Raw genomic sequence first — 17865 nt, forward strand, 5'->3', positions numbered from 1 at the left:
TGTGTAATTTTTTTTTTTTTAATTTATACATAAGTATTTGTGTAAATTAGTATTTTGTATTGTTTATTTTTATTTAAATTAGTGTCTTTTTATACATTAGTGTTTATTTATATATGCATTGATATATTTACTTATTTTATTTATAATTTTAAAATAGTATTTATTTTCATAATTTAGTATATTTTACTTATTTTATTTTTATAATTTATTAATAAATAAATTATTTATCTTTCATGATTTTGCCATATTTACTACTTTTCGAGCCTGTTCAGTCAGTGCACTTTTGTGCAAAATAAGTTATAAAGATCGAGATGAAACGCACAATATCATGCAGTTATTATGCTTCTAGGCCTGGTTTACAGGCAGTGAATCATGCTGATTATTACAGTATCCTGATGCATTAATCTGCTTTACTCGTCCAACATCGTCACCCGAGTTGGCCGATCTTGGCATCTTAAGAGAACGATTTATAATACTTTCCAGAACGGTATAATCAGCGTTTGCATGTATAACATGTTGGACCGCGCTCGTTCCCATCTGTGGGTCATGACATCATCACCCTTGAGGTAATGAGCCGAGCCGCAGGAAATGAGCAATCATCTTTTTAATGGGGATTGATAATGCTTTCGAAGCCAGATTAAGAGCCAAAGTCAAGTCAGGCTGTCTAAGAGGAATCACAGGTGTCTCTGAGAAATGTTGAGTCCGATGTGAGCCACAAACGCTGTCCTGAACATAATGAGGCTTTTATTCCCCTCACATTGGAATCCAGTGTCTAACAAAAGAAGCGGTCTGCTTTATTTATGGATCAGCTTTAAGAGGCCCACCAAACAAACGGCTCTCTGTGTCCAAGTGTTCCCGCGGCGGCTCTGTGATTTAATGCATTCAGCAACATTTACGGCTCATCGCCGTGTTTTCACAGTTTCCCCGTGTGAGCCTGGATGTGTTTGTCTGGGAGGCTCTCTGTGACTCTTGGCTTGTCACATGACTGCCATGACACAGGAATTACTCTCAAATCCCTCGTGACTCTTTCATTTGAATTAAACTGTGACTGGGTTAATGTGTACTCGAGATTAGGTTTAATTTCCTATTAATAACAAGTCATAAAACAACTTGTGGATTTGCTTCAATACATTTTTTTTTTTTAATTTGGTTAGCTTGACGTATTTGGCATAAAATATTTACTTGAAATTCCCCTGAAACGGAGTATTTCTATAAACTGACAACACATTTGAATGCTCCCAGTTCGCTGATGTCAGATAAAAACAGTTTAATTATTTTTAGCACGTTTTTTTATTTTTATTTTTTTATTAGAAATTATATTTATTTTTAGGGAGTGTTTTCCTTTTTTGATTTTTTTTTTTTTTTTTTATATAATTTTATTCAATTTCAGGATTTTTTTCTTTTTAGTTTTAATTTATTTTAAATTCATTCCACAAATTATGATTTTTAGATATTTTAACTTGTCAAATTTTACATTACATTTTTGTTTTTATTTAAATTAATTTTTGCCCCTAATTGTTTATCAACTCCTAACCCCCATGGGGTTTTCTGGCTCCCAGTTTGGGAAACCCTGCCCTAAAGAAACAACAGCGCTGATAGATATCAGATCAGTTTAATTATTTGGTGTTGCAACATTTTTCCATTTAACAGACTCTGAGGTCAATCATGAAGTTTGTCGCTCCTTTTGTTTGAAAGTTGGCCGTGAGTCAAGAGTTGCTTCCTGTTTACAGCGTCCAGGTGCGTCCAGTCCCACATTAACTCTGAGATTTACTGGTTCTGAGTTCTTTAAATAGAAAGTTCATAAGAACAGCGTTTATTTAAAATAGAAATCATCTTGCAGCGGCTGTATTTAGTTTCTCTGTTGAGGTACAGTAACTAGATCTGCAGCCCTTTTTCTTTCATTTGAGCTTTGTTTCATCTATGGGAAAACCATGTATTTCTGAGCAACGTTTGTTCATCAGCTTTTCATCTTGGCCATGATCCACGTGAGGAATGTGAACCGTGTGCTATAAGCTTGTGAAGATTGATGATGGTCTTTGTTTCTCTCTATCCCATTCTCCATGCGTTCAAAGAGCTCTTAAAGAAATAGCTCACCCTCAGGCCAGTCAATATGTAGATGAGTTTTTCTTCATCAGATTTAGAGAAATGTAGCATTGCATCAGCATCTCATTAATGGATGCTCTGCAGTGAATGGGTGCCGTCAGAATGAGAGTCCAAACAGCTGATAAAAACATCACAACAATCCACATGACTCCAGTCCATCAGTTAATGTCTTGTAAAGAGAAAAGCTGCATGTTTATAAGAAACGTTAGGATGTTTTTAACTTCACATGAGCCATCGATCCGTAATAACACTAAGTGATCTCATCTGAATCAGGAGAGAAATCTGCACAGAAAAAAAAAACATCAGGAAACTCAAAGCTCAGACCTCTGCGTTGTTTCTTTGAGTTTCCTTTAACACAATACAGTCAAATGCAGGTGATGGAAGTTGACCCTCAGCCTCCAGTCATAGGCGCCGATACCGTGGGTGCTCCGGGGCTCGAGCACCCACGGAAAATGAGCACCCACGTGTGCCAGTGCCAGACTGCCAGTAGGCTACATTTATTTAAAATTAAACATTGCAGTTGGCGCTATGAAGCGTCTGCCACACTGTGATTGGTTATGTTGTTGTCAGTGACAGTGACATAACCAGTCGCATGCATGTTTCATATCCTATCCACCAATCACAGCGTTTCTGAAAACGTCCCATCCCCCACTATACAGTGCCGTGCGAGTATGTAATCATTTACTGCTTTCCGTAATCACTAATCATTAATCAGACTAAAATGGACAGATTTGTTATAAAAAACTGCACTGTAGATTTCGGTTTATTTTCTACATTTTGCTTTGGTTAGATTAGGTTTAGATTAAGGATTGTTTTCTTATATTTTGTTCTTTCCTTTGGCGCCGCTTTCGTTCTTTTCCCATTTTATTGTTTGTTTGTTTACATTTTCACCTTGTACATAGCGCACATTATTGTTATTTTACTGGATCTATCTGGAGTGGCTTTGGCTTTTTGTGAATAAACGTCCAGTATTTTTTCTCTTTCAAAGTTTTGTCTGTCATGTTCTTCCACCTCATTTCATACCCAGCAGTACGTTAATATGTAATATGTAATATGTAAAAAAAAGAAAAGCCATGCCACTATCAAAAGAAACCTCAAAACATAAATGAGGTAGACATTCCCAGAAACTCATTATTTTAGTCGCAACAATCGGTTAATGGAAACGCTGTCCTTTCGCAATAGTTTTTTAATCAATATTTACAAAACATTAATTTCCCAAGAAGCTGAACGCATTAGCGGTTACGTGTCAGTTAAACTTTTCATCTCCAATCCTGTTTGTATTTTTGAGAAGTGACGCTGTTGTGTTTGTTTGTATCGGCCGCTGTCCATTAGCCAAGGTTCTGAAATGCAATATTTTTTGAATAGCCTAGTCTATTTTTTTTATTTTTTAAATGGCGTGCGCCCTTGAGCACCCACGGAGAAAAACATAAATCGGCGCCTATGCCTCCAGTGATGGGTTTGGTTTGAACACCTCGACTGAATCAGTAATCTGTGTGTTGAAGTGTGTCAGGAGGACGTGAAGTGTCTAAGTGTGTGTCATTACACAGAACAGGAGTGTGTTTGTCTCCTCTAGTGAATGTTTATTGTTCACGGTTCCTCTTCAGTCGTGTCCTGCGGCTCAGGTGTGGTTCTGCAGTTTCTGAATGGAGCAGGAAACCCCTATTGAATTACCAGTAGGCATGACTTTACAACACAAACACACTGATGTTCTCCAAAAACAACCTGCGTCTCTAAGGAACTGCTATCATTTGTCAAAGAAATGGTACAATAGATCCTTTTTTATTTCCAGTATTTCATTTGCAAGGCAGTGTCATGTTAAACAGTGCAAGACCAAGGATCTTAATAATAATGAAGTATAAATTATGAGTAAATAAAAGTGAGTAAAAATTATCATTAAAAAACTCTGTAAAAATAAATAATTAGAAAAAAGTTATTATTTTAATTAAATCATTATTAAATCTGTTTAACAATAGTAAAAAATTTGTTCAGGCTGGTGAGTTTAGATTTTTGTAAATGAGTTCAATCTGTCCATTTCAGTGAACCGATTCAAAACTTTGTTTGCCTCATAAATCAATTAAATGTTTAAAATGATCTATTAAATTAAGTTAATTTATTTGATACATTTTATTTATTTAATTTATTTATTTTGCATACTATAATTTATTTAGCACATTGTAATTTATGTGGTTTAGATCAGAGCAAATGCACATATGGATTATATTATTTAATAATTCAGATTTATTATACTTTAATTTATTTGGTTATTATCAGATTGTGTGTTTATATTTTATGTATTTATTTACACACACACACACACACACACACACACACGAGACATATATATATATATATATATATATATATATATATATATATATATATATATATATATATGTCCAGTCCTTGTCTCATAAAACATTAGTTTTCCCTTTTGACCAGTAGGTAAGTGATAAGTGAGTGATAAGCAGTGGATTGTGTGTAAACCGGTCCTGCTTCCGCTCTTCCTCAAGTGTTGTCGTTTCGTTTGCTTTGTCTCCATGGAGACCAACACAAGCATTCAGCTCTTTTATTTATCTCGGAGTATACAGGCGGTTGTTGGTCAGAGTATGAATGATGCTTGTATTTCACTCCTACGAGACGATCACCTGCTGCTTTTGTTTTAATTTACTTGTGTTTTAGTTTCACTGATACTTATGACTGTTGTCAGCCCTCAATAATGCGATACTTAGCCATGTGAGTCTCATGAAAACCTGTCTGGGACATTTCATGCCAAAACTAAAGAGTGAGGCCTTTGAAGCCTTAAGATCATAATTGAAGCCGTCATTAATAATAACCACAACAGCAATATTTTATTTGCATTTTATTAGCATTTTTTTTAATTATCAATCTAGTACATCAGGTATTTAAATTACTTAGTGTTTTAATTCAGAACTGCATAAATAAGTACAGTAAATACTATCATTAAATAACAAATTATATATATATATATGATGTATGTATGTATGTATTTGTGTGTGTGTATATATATATATATATATATAATGTATATATGTATGTGTATATATATATATATATATGTATATGTGTATATATGTATATATATATGTATATGTGTATATGTATATATATGTATGTATATATGTTTATAGCATGGGTTTTAAGCATTTATGAAAATATATAGGTTGCTTAACAGTCATAATATTAATGTAAAAAAAAAATGCTCCTAAAAACAGGTTTTGTTTGTCTTAATGCAAAATATTTCCAGGTTTTGTTTTTGTATTGTAATGTTGCGTGGACAGGTGTTTTGCGATTCATCCTCCCCCCAGATCTACTTCAAACCGATCTGACTCTTTCTGGACCGTTTTCCCTTTCCCAAGCCTCTCATAATGTTGAGTCGTTGCGAGATCAGAGATGTAATGTAGATCTGTATGATGCCGTTACTCCGCTCGCCTCAAACACATTTCCAGATGGGTCACTGTCAGACGGCCAGGCTTAACTTTGACAGCTTCAACTCATCTCACTTCTTTTGAAAAATCTCAGTGAACCATAAATCTCCCTGTGCTCTTTGTTGAATCTGATCGTGGAGGCTTAAACTTATATGTGCTGGTGGAAAATAATTTAGGGATTTTCCAAGACGTCTCCTTTATCTTTGAATGCTGGCCTTCAGGAAGACCTCGACTAACAAGGTCCCTCGGGTTGCTATGTCTTGTTTTAACTGATGATAAGTGACTGGAAAAGACCTTGGGTTTCACTTCTGTCTGTATTCATAGTAAGATCAGAGGGTTTGTGGGTGAAGCCGTGTTTCTCTGGTGTAATGGTTTGTTGGGTTCAGGAGACCCGTTCTGAGGAAATCTGCTGCCTCTTTCTCACCTAATCTCATGAAAGCAGCCCGGGGAAGCAATGAATTAATGGTGCAATGATTTACAGAATGTTACAACTGTGCAAAACTGTTTTTAACCTCTTAGTTTTCTCATTCTGTATGGTGTTCCACAGGGTTACGTCCTCACCCTCTTAAGTTTGTCAGGATGAGGAAGACCACTCTATTTTCTTCTTTTAAGTGTTTTACTTGTGTTCACATTTCAGCCTAGAAATCAACAGAACATTATAACATTACTTTCATAAAAATTATGCACAGTGAGTCTCTTGCAGTTCCTATCGTTTACGTTGGTTTAGGTGTTTAGCTGTTTATCACTATACAACTGTTTTTGTTTTTTTAAGTTGCTCAAATCATAAGTTAATGGTAATATGACAGATGTTACCATGACACAGCATTTATAGCATTACACTAAACAAAACAGTGATTTACATCCACAGCATTTATAAAATTATTTATTAGCTATCTTAAAGTATTGTAATTAAAATTACACTTATGAATGTTTCTATAATTTATGTAGTAATAAATTCTTTAAACTATTTTTATTTTGAATTGCACTATTTATAGCATTATTCATAAGTGTAATGCAAAAAATGTATAATACTAAAATAAGTTTGATAAAAGTGGTTTTAATAATGATATAAAACAGTATTTATAAATGCAATAAAATATTAATTATTATTATAGTAATGAGTATCAGGGATGTAATTGTCATGAAAATGTCATGAATGTCATTATGGTCAAAACATAATTCCTTTTTTTTAATCTTTGGACTAAAATATAAGCAGTACATGTTTTTCTCAAGTTTAGTTTCATCTTTCAACGTTAAACATTAACTGCTTTTAAGAATCAGCTCATTTGACTTGCATGAAAAATGAAAACACTTTCGTTCTAACCTTTCAGAGTCTGTAAACATTTATATATCAGAAAAAGCAGTATAAATTGTAATGGCATGACTCAAGGTGTTTATGGCCTGTTATGAATGCGGCCGTTTGATTAAACACAGTTAATTTGATTCTCCGTGTAGAGAATCAGGTTTGCTCTTCAGGATCACGTCATGTTTGGTGATGGTGGCTCCAGCTGCTCACATCATGCTTCTTGACTTTTATAAGTGTTTGTTGATTTTGTCCAGGCCTGTTCCCATGGAGACCTCAATAATAAAGCTCAGGACATTTCAAAGTCAGTCTTGACCCACTCTGATGCTAAAACCTTTGCAAATGCATTCAAGAGGAATTAGAGCAGGGTTTTAAAGCTTTTTTTATGATTGCTGCTTGTTCTGAAGCATTACTGAATGGGCCTTTTTTACAGGGTCATGTATTATTTTGTATGTGATCTTCTATATCATGTGGTCAGGGACAGTCTGTGTGAAAATCACTTTATCCTTTTGTGTGTGATACTCTTGTCTCTATGGTTTGTACTATATGCTTTATATCCATATAAAGACAAAACTTGTATAAAATTGTAATATATTAAATATCGTTTTTTTTACTTATTTAAATGTATATATTAAATGTTTTACAAATTTATATGTACCTTTTTTTTTTTACTTGATAAATTCAGTTGTTCCTCATGTGGAATGCTGTATCTTTCTTTATGATATGTACTATTATGTTTTTAAATTACATTTACTGAGCTGCTGCATGGGAGCAGTTCTAATGCTATTAAATTTAAAGATGATGTTCAATACAGCAAAACATTAACAGTAACTAAAACTTGTAAAACTAAAATTTTAATGGGCATAATTGTGAAAATAACTGAAGGATATATCTATTTTATGATAAATTAAGTAATGATAAACTAACTAATGATCAACCGATATTTTGTTTTTTTTGGGGGTTTTTTTTGTGACTGCCGATATTTTGGAAAAGCAGGGGGCCAATAGCCGATATAAGACAGATATAATTATTAATATTTAAGAAATTTCAAATAATTTGACAATGGATAAAAAAATTTGTAAAATAAACATACTTATACTTTAGATGATAGTGTTTTTCACAAATATTTTATAAAAATATAATTAAAAAGGAAGTAAACACTGTAACCAACAATGCACTCAGTATTCTGGGAAGTTTGTGTGCACTGGGAATCATATTTTTAAAATAAAGCAAGGGTAACACTAATTTTACATAAAGTAACACAGTGAAAATGACATGAATGTGACAGTAGGCAAATGCACAAAGCACAACATAATTTGAAATAACAAGTTTAAAGTTTTAAGCATTCAATTCATAGGGACCAAATGTGTCACAGAGAACACGGGATGATGCTGCATAAAAATGCACACTTCACAAGATCTCACAGCTGGATTCGACAAGGTTTCATTAGCCATTCAAAGATTTGTTTAAATTATATAAATGCATATTTGCTTAATGCTGACCACAAACGAGAAAGTATTATAATGTTTGTCTTTCTATTACTAATAATATTAAAGCAATCGTTATAATACTTTCTGAATACATCAATTCCTTTGTTTAACCGTTTTATCAGATTATTAGACAGACTTCGGTCTGTATTTAGACCGAACTAATAACAACGACATTTAAACAAGAGGGAGAATGTGTGCATATGTGATAAGGTGCTTCCATTCTGCGCGCTGTCAAAATAAAAGTTCTGCCTTAAACGCATTGGCCAAGCAGAAAATCTTGAAAAATGACACATATCGGCCAATATATCGGCCTTGGTAATATATCGGACGACCACAACAACTAACTTTATACACCTTCTATTGGTTTCTGTACCCATGTTTAAAAAAAAAAAATTACAAATACAATGAAAATACCAATATCGGTACTCTGTATCAGCAAGTACCAAAAATAAGTTATCGGTTTCGGCAGAGAACTGGAAAAGTGGTATCGGAGCATTCCTACTTTCTCAGTAAATTCTTTCTCATTTCTTTTGGTCTGATGTGCTCTAGATCTTCATGTTTTGTTCTAGTCCTGTAAGTGCATGTTTGCTCTGATAGTACTGATTCATGTCAGGGCGTATTGTGCCGATGATCGGTTGTGTATTATCGTAATTGGATTATGTCAGTGTTTGGACAACATTTTGGACACTTTAGTAATCAGGCTTTTTAGCCATCTGTTTGGATTATCCTCATTGAATTCATCCGGTTGGAATGAGTGTTTCTGAGACTAATGGAATTGCAAGATCAACTAACAAATCGTCAAATGTGCTGGTGTGTTTCCAAGTGCTCGGCTCAAGAGTTTTAAAGTGAGCATCTCATATTTCCTGTCATGTAGGAAATGCTTGTAGTATTATTCTGCATGTGTCCTTCCAAGCTTGTTCAGGCTGGATTCTCCTTGGGACTTCCCTGTGTTTTATTGGTTCTCCTCAAATGACCTCCTAAAACAATGACTGGCCCGGATGACCTTCTGCTTGCTCGTGCTGATTTTTGTTTTGTTTTTGGAGGGAGACAAACTGACAGTTTATTGGGTCATTTACATTTGTTTGTTTATTTAATAAATTTATTAATTATAAAAATTATGTAAATATGTATTTTTGTACATAGTAAAGTTCTAAAAAAATTACAATCAACAATTATAAAATAATAAATATGTATTGATAAAAATAATGCATTCTTTAAAACCCATTTAATAAAATACGTGAATAAATGGATAATTTATTAAAATTAGATTATTATAAAATGTATACAAACTATAGAATAAAATAATTGTTATAGATATAATTAAGTTATGTTATAGTTATAATTAATAACATTTGTTTTATATATGTAAAATTATGCATTTACAATTTATTAATTATATAATACATTTTAATATTTATACAAATATTATGCATGCCTTTAAATATATTTTAAGAATATGTAAATATATATTTCATGTTTTTAATAATTTAATGCATATATCCAAACAAATAAGTTTATAAAATATTATGTTTAGAGATCATAATTTGGTCTGTAATCAGGTCAAAGCTGTATTTTTACGTCACTCAGCATCACAGTTGCACAGAGCTGCATTTAAACCTTGTTTGTACTCTTTTCTGTGTGTGTGTGTGTGTTTTTAGCAACTTCCCAAAACTTGCTGTGGTTCATCTGTAATTCATGACTGGTTTGATACAGCTCCTGCTTTAATGGTAACCCCTCTTTCTGCTGTTCTCTGAAAGTGCTCGTGTTTGTTGTATTGTTGGGCTGTCCGGTGGTGAAGGGGCTCCTCGTGAAGGTGGGATGAGCCGGGTGTCAGTGCTAATGAATTATGCTCAGTCTTAAGAGGATCTGAGCTCGTTCCCAGCTTCTCAAATGCTGCCAGAACATTCCACCGTCTGCCTCATGGTACCAGCGGTGGCGCACTCATCCGATCACAGACTCATGGAAGAGTAGCTAACAAACATTTATGAGGAATCAAGTTATTTCTATTCATCTTTGTTTTGTACATAAGCTCTCAGAAAAAAGCTACAAAAGCTAAGATTAAGGTACTTTTGAAAACCACCTCAGTGACAGCTTTGTAGATTTTATAACACAAAATATATTAAAATAAACCAACATTTGAAAAATATTGATATTTTATTTTTTTAAAAAGTGTAAAAATATATTTATTATTTTATGAATTTCACATTGATTAGATATTTTATTTCTTTGAAGTGTTATAATTTAAAATTAAATTAAAAAATTTCATTTTAGTTTATTTGTCAATTTTCAATTTTTATAGCTTTAACAAATACTGATACTGCACATTTTATATTTATAAACAATCAAACAAGAAACAGTCTATGAATATAAACACCATTTTAAGTGCTCTTTCAATTTTATATTCGTTTTATTCATTCATCAAAAATGTAAATAAACAATAAATCTACTATTGTTATTATACTTTTTATGAATTTTAATAAGTTCTATAAAATACTAATAAATCATATGTAAATTTAAAATGATATATTTGTCATTTATATTCATTTACTTATTTGCTTATTCACTTTATTCACATTCAGCTACTTGATTTTCAGCTATTCAGTTTTTTTTTTATTGGTTTTATTTAATTGTGTATTCCCATTTATTTATTGTAATTAATTTTTTTTATTTCTTTGTATGTTTTCATCATTCATTTAATGCAATTTATTTTTTTTACTGATTTGCTGGCTTATTCCTTATGTTTATTTTCTTAATTTTTATTATTCCTGTATTTAATAATTTATTTAACTTATCGGTTAACGGTTTTAATTTATTGGTAATTTTAATTTCTCATTTGTTTATTTATTTCAGGTTTTTATTATTATTATTATTATTATTAATCAATGTTGATTTAATCTCATTTCTGTCCCCCAACAGACAGTAAAGCGATTGTGGATGGCAACCTGAAGTTGATCCTAGGTCTGGTCTGGACCCTCATCCTCCATTACTCCATCTCTATGCCCGTCTGGGAGGATGAAGACGATGATGAAGCCAAGAAACAGACGCCCAAGCAGAGGCTGCTCGGCTGGATCCAGAACAAAGTGCCTGACCTCCCGATCTCTAACTTCAGTCAGGACTGGAGGAACGGTCGTGCGCTGGGTGCTCTGGTGGACAGCTGCGCTCCAGGTGAGCACAACCTGAGCTTCTGCCGCTCAGCTGCTGTTGTGCTGTTTATTGGACAGCTGTGTGTGTTTGTACAGATACAGTGGATCGACTGTAAAACACAGCTGTGAATGAGTCTAGAACTGTGTGTGCAAAGCACTTCTGTCGTGGTACAACATTAATGTTTCCTAATATTTGCAATTCAGTTGCTGAGAAGTTTTAGTGAGCGTTTTCGCATTTTATGATCATTAGACAATTCTAGAAAAACTTTTGTCATGCTTTATAATATTGCTTTGTAATATTTTTATAATATTAATTTAATATTGTTTAATGTTGTTATTATTAGTAATAGCATATAGCTTTCATTTAAACTTTGCTTGTACATCAGAATTCACATCCAGTAATTGCAATAATCTAAAGTTTTAACTTTTGATATGAAACAACGTCTGGGCTTTCAGATTATGTCAATTTTATAATGAAATTTAAGCAATAATTGTTTGTCGCTCTATAATGTGACATGACTGATTGCTGTAGTGCCTCAGTTCAAGCGACAACGCAAAGCGCAGCAATTATTAAATAGGTATTATTTTTAATATCTAGGATCTTTTATATACAGTACAATTCAGTTTTTGAATATTGATTAATAACAATTAAATAAATCGTATGAATGTATTATTATTATTATTATTTAACACCTTAGTTACCCGTTTATCTGTCGTGTTTTTCAGGCCTGTGTCCTGACTGGGAGATCTGGGACGGGGAGAAGCCGGTGGAAAATGCCACAGAGGCCATGCAGCTCGCTGATGATTGGCTGGGAATCCCACAGGTGAGCTGGAGACCTTTGACCCCTAGTGAGTCAGGATGAGATTTCAGGAGCACAGAGGCGCCACAAATCTGTTAAGAGATACGTGTTTGACTCGTCCACATGTTCCTTGCCCTTCATTCGTGCGATCAGATCAATATGAAGCTCAGATAAGAATAAGAGACTCACCCATCAGTATCAGCCCCAGAGTTAATATGATACTCAACACACCTCAATCATACCTCAGCAAACACTCTTCACCAGCCTCGTCGTCTTCTCTTGTGTTTGAGTTTTGAGCAGTAGGTTTATGAAATGAAATCAATGTTATGAGATACATATTTATTTTTGCCAAGGCACCGTTTCTCATTTTTAGTTTGCCTTGAAATAGTCAGATGGCTAAAACTTAAACAATTAAATAAAAATAAGAAATAATTGTTAATTTCAGTATTAATTAATATAAATCATTAGCTTGTTTAAATAACGAAATGGAATTAATTATGCAATGAATCAAATTTGTAAACACAATAATGAAACCTTTAGTAACGTTTAACCTTTTTAAATTAATTAAAATAATTATATCTAAATATACAATTGATAAATGTAAATAAAATTAATAAATAGAAATGAATGAAAAATGCATTAAGATGGTTTGAAATGCATTATAAAAAAATTATTTAAATTATTAAAACTTGGAATAAAAGGGAAGAAAATATAGAAATAAATCCTATTTAAAAATAATAACAACTTTAATAGTGCATCAATGAAACTAAAATAACATTGATTTGTATAAAAGGGTAGTCCAGCCTGAGCCTTCGCCCAAATGTTTTCTGCACATTAAACCAGGTGAAGTTCTGTTTCTTGCACATTACTTATGTTGAGTGTGTGTTCGCAGGTGATCGCTCCAGAGGAGATCATTGACCCCAGTGTGGACGAGCAGTCCGTCATGACGTATCTGTCTCAGTTCCCCAAAGCCAAACTGAAGCCCGGAGCTCCTCTCAAACCCAAACTCAACCCGAAGAAGGCGCGCGCGTACGGCCCAGGTGAGCCCGCTTCGCCCTCTTACAAACCATCTCTAGTGTTGTTGTTTACATAGAAACGCCCAGCGTTATCTTCAAACGGTGAGATCCGCCTGAGCGACCACACACAGAGATTGCTATCATACCAGAGTTTCAGGATATTGTCGTTTGTATCGTCATGAACCCTGTCACAGATCTGTTAATGCGGCTTGATGGGAATAAGATACCGTGATCTGATGTCTCGTACTGTTTTATTTATTTATTTTTTATCTTGAGGTTGCTCATTTTCACTACTGCTCAAAAGTTTGGAATAATTGTAAAAAATGATTTTTTTTTTTTTTTGTCTACTGCTCCACCAGGTCTGTGTTTATTGGATCAAAATGGAGGGAAAACAGTAATATTGTTACAATTTAAAAGAACGTTTTTTCCTGTTGTAGTGTATTTTGAAATGTAATTTATTCCAGTGATCAAAGCTGAATTTTCAGCATCATAACTCCAGTCACGTGATCCTTCAGAAATCACTCTAAAATGCCGATTTGCTGCTCAGATATTATTTATTATTATTATTATTATTATTATTATTATTAAACCATTTTAGTTAATGTTTTTGTGAAAATCAGGTTTATTTGTATAGAAGGGTCAAAAGAACATTTACTGTCAATTGATACATTTTATGTGTCCTAAAGAAGTATCACTATTTTTTTATTCTGCCTTAATCGTTTGAATAGTATTCGATCACAGTTTTCACAAACATATGAAGCAGCACAACTGTTTTCAACATTGATAATAATCAGAAATGTTTCGCAGCAAATCGGGATATTAGAAAGATTTCTGAAGAATCATGAGACACTGAATATGCTGAAAATACAGCTTTGATCATGAAAAATATATTACATTTTTAAATATTTTGCAACAACAAAAAGTTATTTTAAATTGTAATAATATTTCACAATTTTTACAGTATTTTTGATCTAATTTAACAACACTTTCAAATAGTTTTTCGACTAGTGTAAGTACTGTGTGAACACAGCGGCTCCTGTTACGCTCCGGACTGATGGATGGAGTGGAAATGTGCTTCTTACCTGTTGTAAATTTGACTAAAGCTGTAAAACCGGTGGCTAATGAGTTTAAGAGTTATGATTCTCACACCAGACGTGACCTCGACACATTTTCTGTGAGCAGATTTATTCAAATAAACTACAAGCTTTCGGTTGCGGCGTCGTCAGTCTTGAGAAATCTTCACCTCTGCCATAAAATTTACGACAAATAATGAAAGTGTCACATTAGTGTTATTTTTAGTGTTATTGGCAATAACATGTTTTATGAGTTCAGAGGGATCGTGTGTTTGCGGTTTTGTGTGGTTTGCCTCAAACTATAAACTAAAAGGAGTATTTTTAGATCATTACGTTTGTAGGTTTTATTCACCACTGTGGTTTTTATCCAGCATCTGACGATATCTACGGTTTGTGTTTTTTGTATGCATAAATTATGCAACGTTTACTGTGCACAAGTAAAGGATTCATGAATCAAATTCACATCATAAATTCATGTCCACTTTTTGTTGTTTTGGCTCACCGGCTTTCAGGCCTGAAAGACTATAAATGGGGAAAGATTTGAATTTAAATGCAAACTAAATGTGAAACGTATTTAAAGTATTATTTATTATAATTTAAATAAATTCTGTTATTTATATTTATTAAAAATATACATTTATTTAGAATTAATTTGCAATCAACCAGTGAGGAAGCTGGTATAAATCCGTTAATATAATATCCACCAATCATGATGCATAGAGTAATAAAATACAATTTCCAAATATCTGAATAAATAAAATGAAAATGCATTTATATTGATCAAAAACATTTATAGACCTTTATGTAAATATGCATGTGCTGTACACATCGATTACATTGCTTATAATTATAAAATGTAATGGCTTAAAATGATTTATAAAAAATATTCTTAATGAAGGTTCTGTATGTTTTAAAGGTCATTAATGCAACACTTAAAAGGGGCATTTAAAGGCGTCCAAATTGATTTATTGCTTAGATTGTGAATTAGTGTTTAGTGTTGTTGTTTTTTTCGTGCATTTATGAATCAGTTTTATGTACTGTATTCTTATGCAATCAATAGCAGACATCTAAACATACAGCAGTGCAGTAAATATTCATTTCACAATGAGTGTTATGTGAGATGTTAATGGCACAGTGTGAAGGAAATGCTATCATAGGACTGTTGAAGCATGTCATTTTTGTTTTAACCGCTCTGTCGGTCCCAATAAAAGTTGTGATTGGAACATGATTTTCTTGTTCTCCAGGCATCGAGCCGACCGGGAACCGTGTGATGCGTCCGGCCGTGTTCACCGTGGACACCTTCAGCGCGGGGCAAGGCCAGGTCATGGTCTATGTTGAAGACCCAGAGGGCCGCAGAGAGGAGGTCAAACCTGTGCTCAACGAAGGCAAAAAGACCTACAGCGTGACGTACATCCCTCAGGTCATCGGACCGCACAAGGTCAGTCTGCAGCAGTGCTGGACTCAAAGACAATATGCAAAGGCCTCATGCTTTTTCCAGGTCTTTGGGATTTACGTTTTATTATTCATAAAAAAATGTTCACGAATAAACAATATTCACGAAGAAATTAATACTCTTATTCAGAAAGAAGACATTAAGTTTCAAAAGTGACAGTAAAGTCATTTATAAAGTTACAGAACATTTCAGTTTCATAGAAATGCTGACCTTTCTATTTGTCAAACCTTTCCATAATTCATCATTGTATTAAAGCATTAACGTGAACTATTGTTTAAAATTGTAATGTTAAAAATGTATTATATATATTACACACACGCACACACACACACACACACACGTGTATATGTATGTGTATATGTATGTATACAGCATGAGTTTTAAGCATTTATGAAAATATAGAGGTTGCTTAACAGTCATTGTATGTTTGTGTGTGTATAAATACTAAAGAATACATATTTTTATGTATTTTAAATATAATTTTTTTTTATATTTTGTTACAAATATAAGTATTTAAAATGTAAAATAAAATTACATTGGCATATTTAATATGTAAATAAAAATGTGTTTCTTTTTTTAATAAGATATTATAAAGATACTTTTATAAGATAATATCATTTGTACTTATTATATACATGTATGTATTATAAATGCATAACAATCCAATATTTCTATTAGAAATATAAGAATGAATTGTGAAAATGTATTTATTTCTTTAAAATTTTATCAATTCACATGACATTTCCAGGTCTTAAAATCTCACGTTTAAATATGTCCAGGTTTTTCTAGACTGGAAATCATTGTCCCGCAAAGACATCAGGAACCGTTTTGGATACATTGAAAGTTGTTTAAGCTTTTTTTTTTTTATTACTTTAAAGGATTTAACATCCTTTTCAAGCCTCCCTAGTTATAAGTTATGTAGGTGTGTGTTTGTTTTTCCACAATCAAATGTATTATGTATAAACAGAACAACTCTGTTTCCATGCATTATTCTGTGAAATATAGGCTCATGGTGTTTTATGATCACTCCACAGGTCACTGTGCTTTTCGCTGGACAGCAAATCCCAAAGAGCCCGTTTGAGGTGGATGTGGACAAAGCCCTGGGAGACGCCACTAAAGTCACGGCTAAAGGACCCGGTCTGGAGCCGCTGGGCAACATCGCCAACAAACCCACCTTCTTCGACATCTACACCGCAGGTCTGAGCGTGCAAACTTGAATATGAGCTCACGTTCTTGATGAAAGCAAGCCTTGAAGCCTCTGTGCTCTCTGTGTTAATCAGGTGCAGGAGTAGGGGATGTGACGGCCGTCATCAAAGACCCTCTGGGTAATAAAAACACTGTGGAGGCCATCATGGAAGACAAGGGCGAAAGCATCTTCCGCTGCACCTACAAACCCATGCAGGCCGGCCCTCACACCATCAACATTACATTCGGAGGCATCGCCATCCCTAAAAGCCCCTTCACTGTCAATATCGGCCCAGGTACTACATGCAATTACATGCATACATTCCCAGCATCCTCTTTCTGTGCTGAAAGTTGCTTAAATGTGCTGTCGGTGAAAGGAAATGGAATGGTTTATTAGTGCTTCGGTAAACAACGCACTGTGCTCATAACTGTGAAGTGAATTAGCGATGTGTTATAGGGTCTCAGACGTGTGCATTGCATCATGTGCTTGTAATTGCATGTAGTTATGAGATTCTGCAGGGCTTTTACACATGCTATAAAATGCATGTAAATGTAGCCGCAGTTCACCAGCGCGCTCGTTTGTGACGTGTGTAATGCTGCCAGCTTTGTTAAATATGACCTGTCGCTCCATTATGGTCAGGCTTAATTTCCCACCCTTTGTTTTAATTTGATTGCTTTTTTAGGCTTCTCTCTCTCTCTCTCTCTCCCTCTCTCTCACACACACACACACACACATAAATGAGCAAATATGATTACAAATATAAAGATTTGTAGTGATTACATTTGCACATTTAGGTAATATGCAAATAAATATTTTCTTTTTTTACTGCATGTACTATACTTGTGTTATACA

At 33.6% G+C, this 17865-nt stretch overlaps 1 protein-coding gene across 3 annotated transcripts in view; it reads left to right on the plus strand.

Moving 5' to 3' along the window:
• LOC132126732 (filamin-B-like) overlaps nt 1–17865 on the plus strand; it is an 88794-nt gene that overhangs the window by 21412 nt on the left and 49517 nt on the right. For all 3 annotated transcript variants that reach the window (XM_059538190.1, XM_059538187.1, XM_059538189.1), the window contains exons 2-7: nt 11259–11507; nt 12212–12309; nt 13178–13325; nt 15619–15812; nt 16862–17024; nt 17108–17308. In XM_059538190.1, coding sequence (XP_059394173.1) covers nt 11259–11507; nt 12212–12309; nt 13178–13325; nt 15619–15812; nt 16862–17024; nt 17108–17308 — 1053 coding nt within the window. The remainder of the gene's footprint in view (nt 1–11258; nt 11508–12211; nt 12310–13177; nt 13326–15618; nt 15813–16861; nt 17025–17107; nt 17309–17865) is intronic.

The sequence above is a fragment of the Carassius carassius genome, chromosome 44 (assembly GCF_963082965.1).
Source record: "Carassius carassius chromosome 44, fCarCar2.1, whole genome shotgun sequence".
NCBI lineage: Eukaryota > Metazoa > Chordata > Actinopteri > Cypriniformes > Cyprinidae > Carassius > Carassius carassius.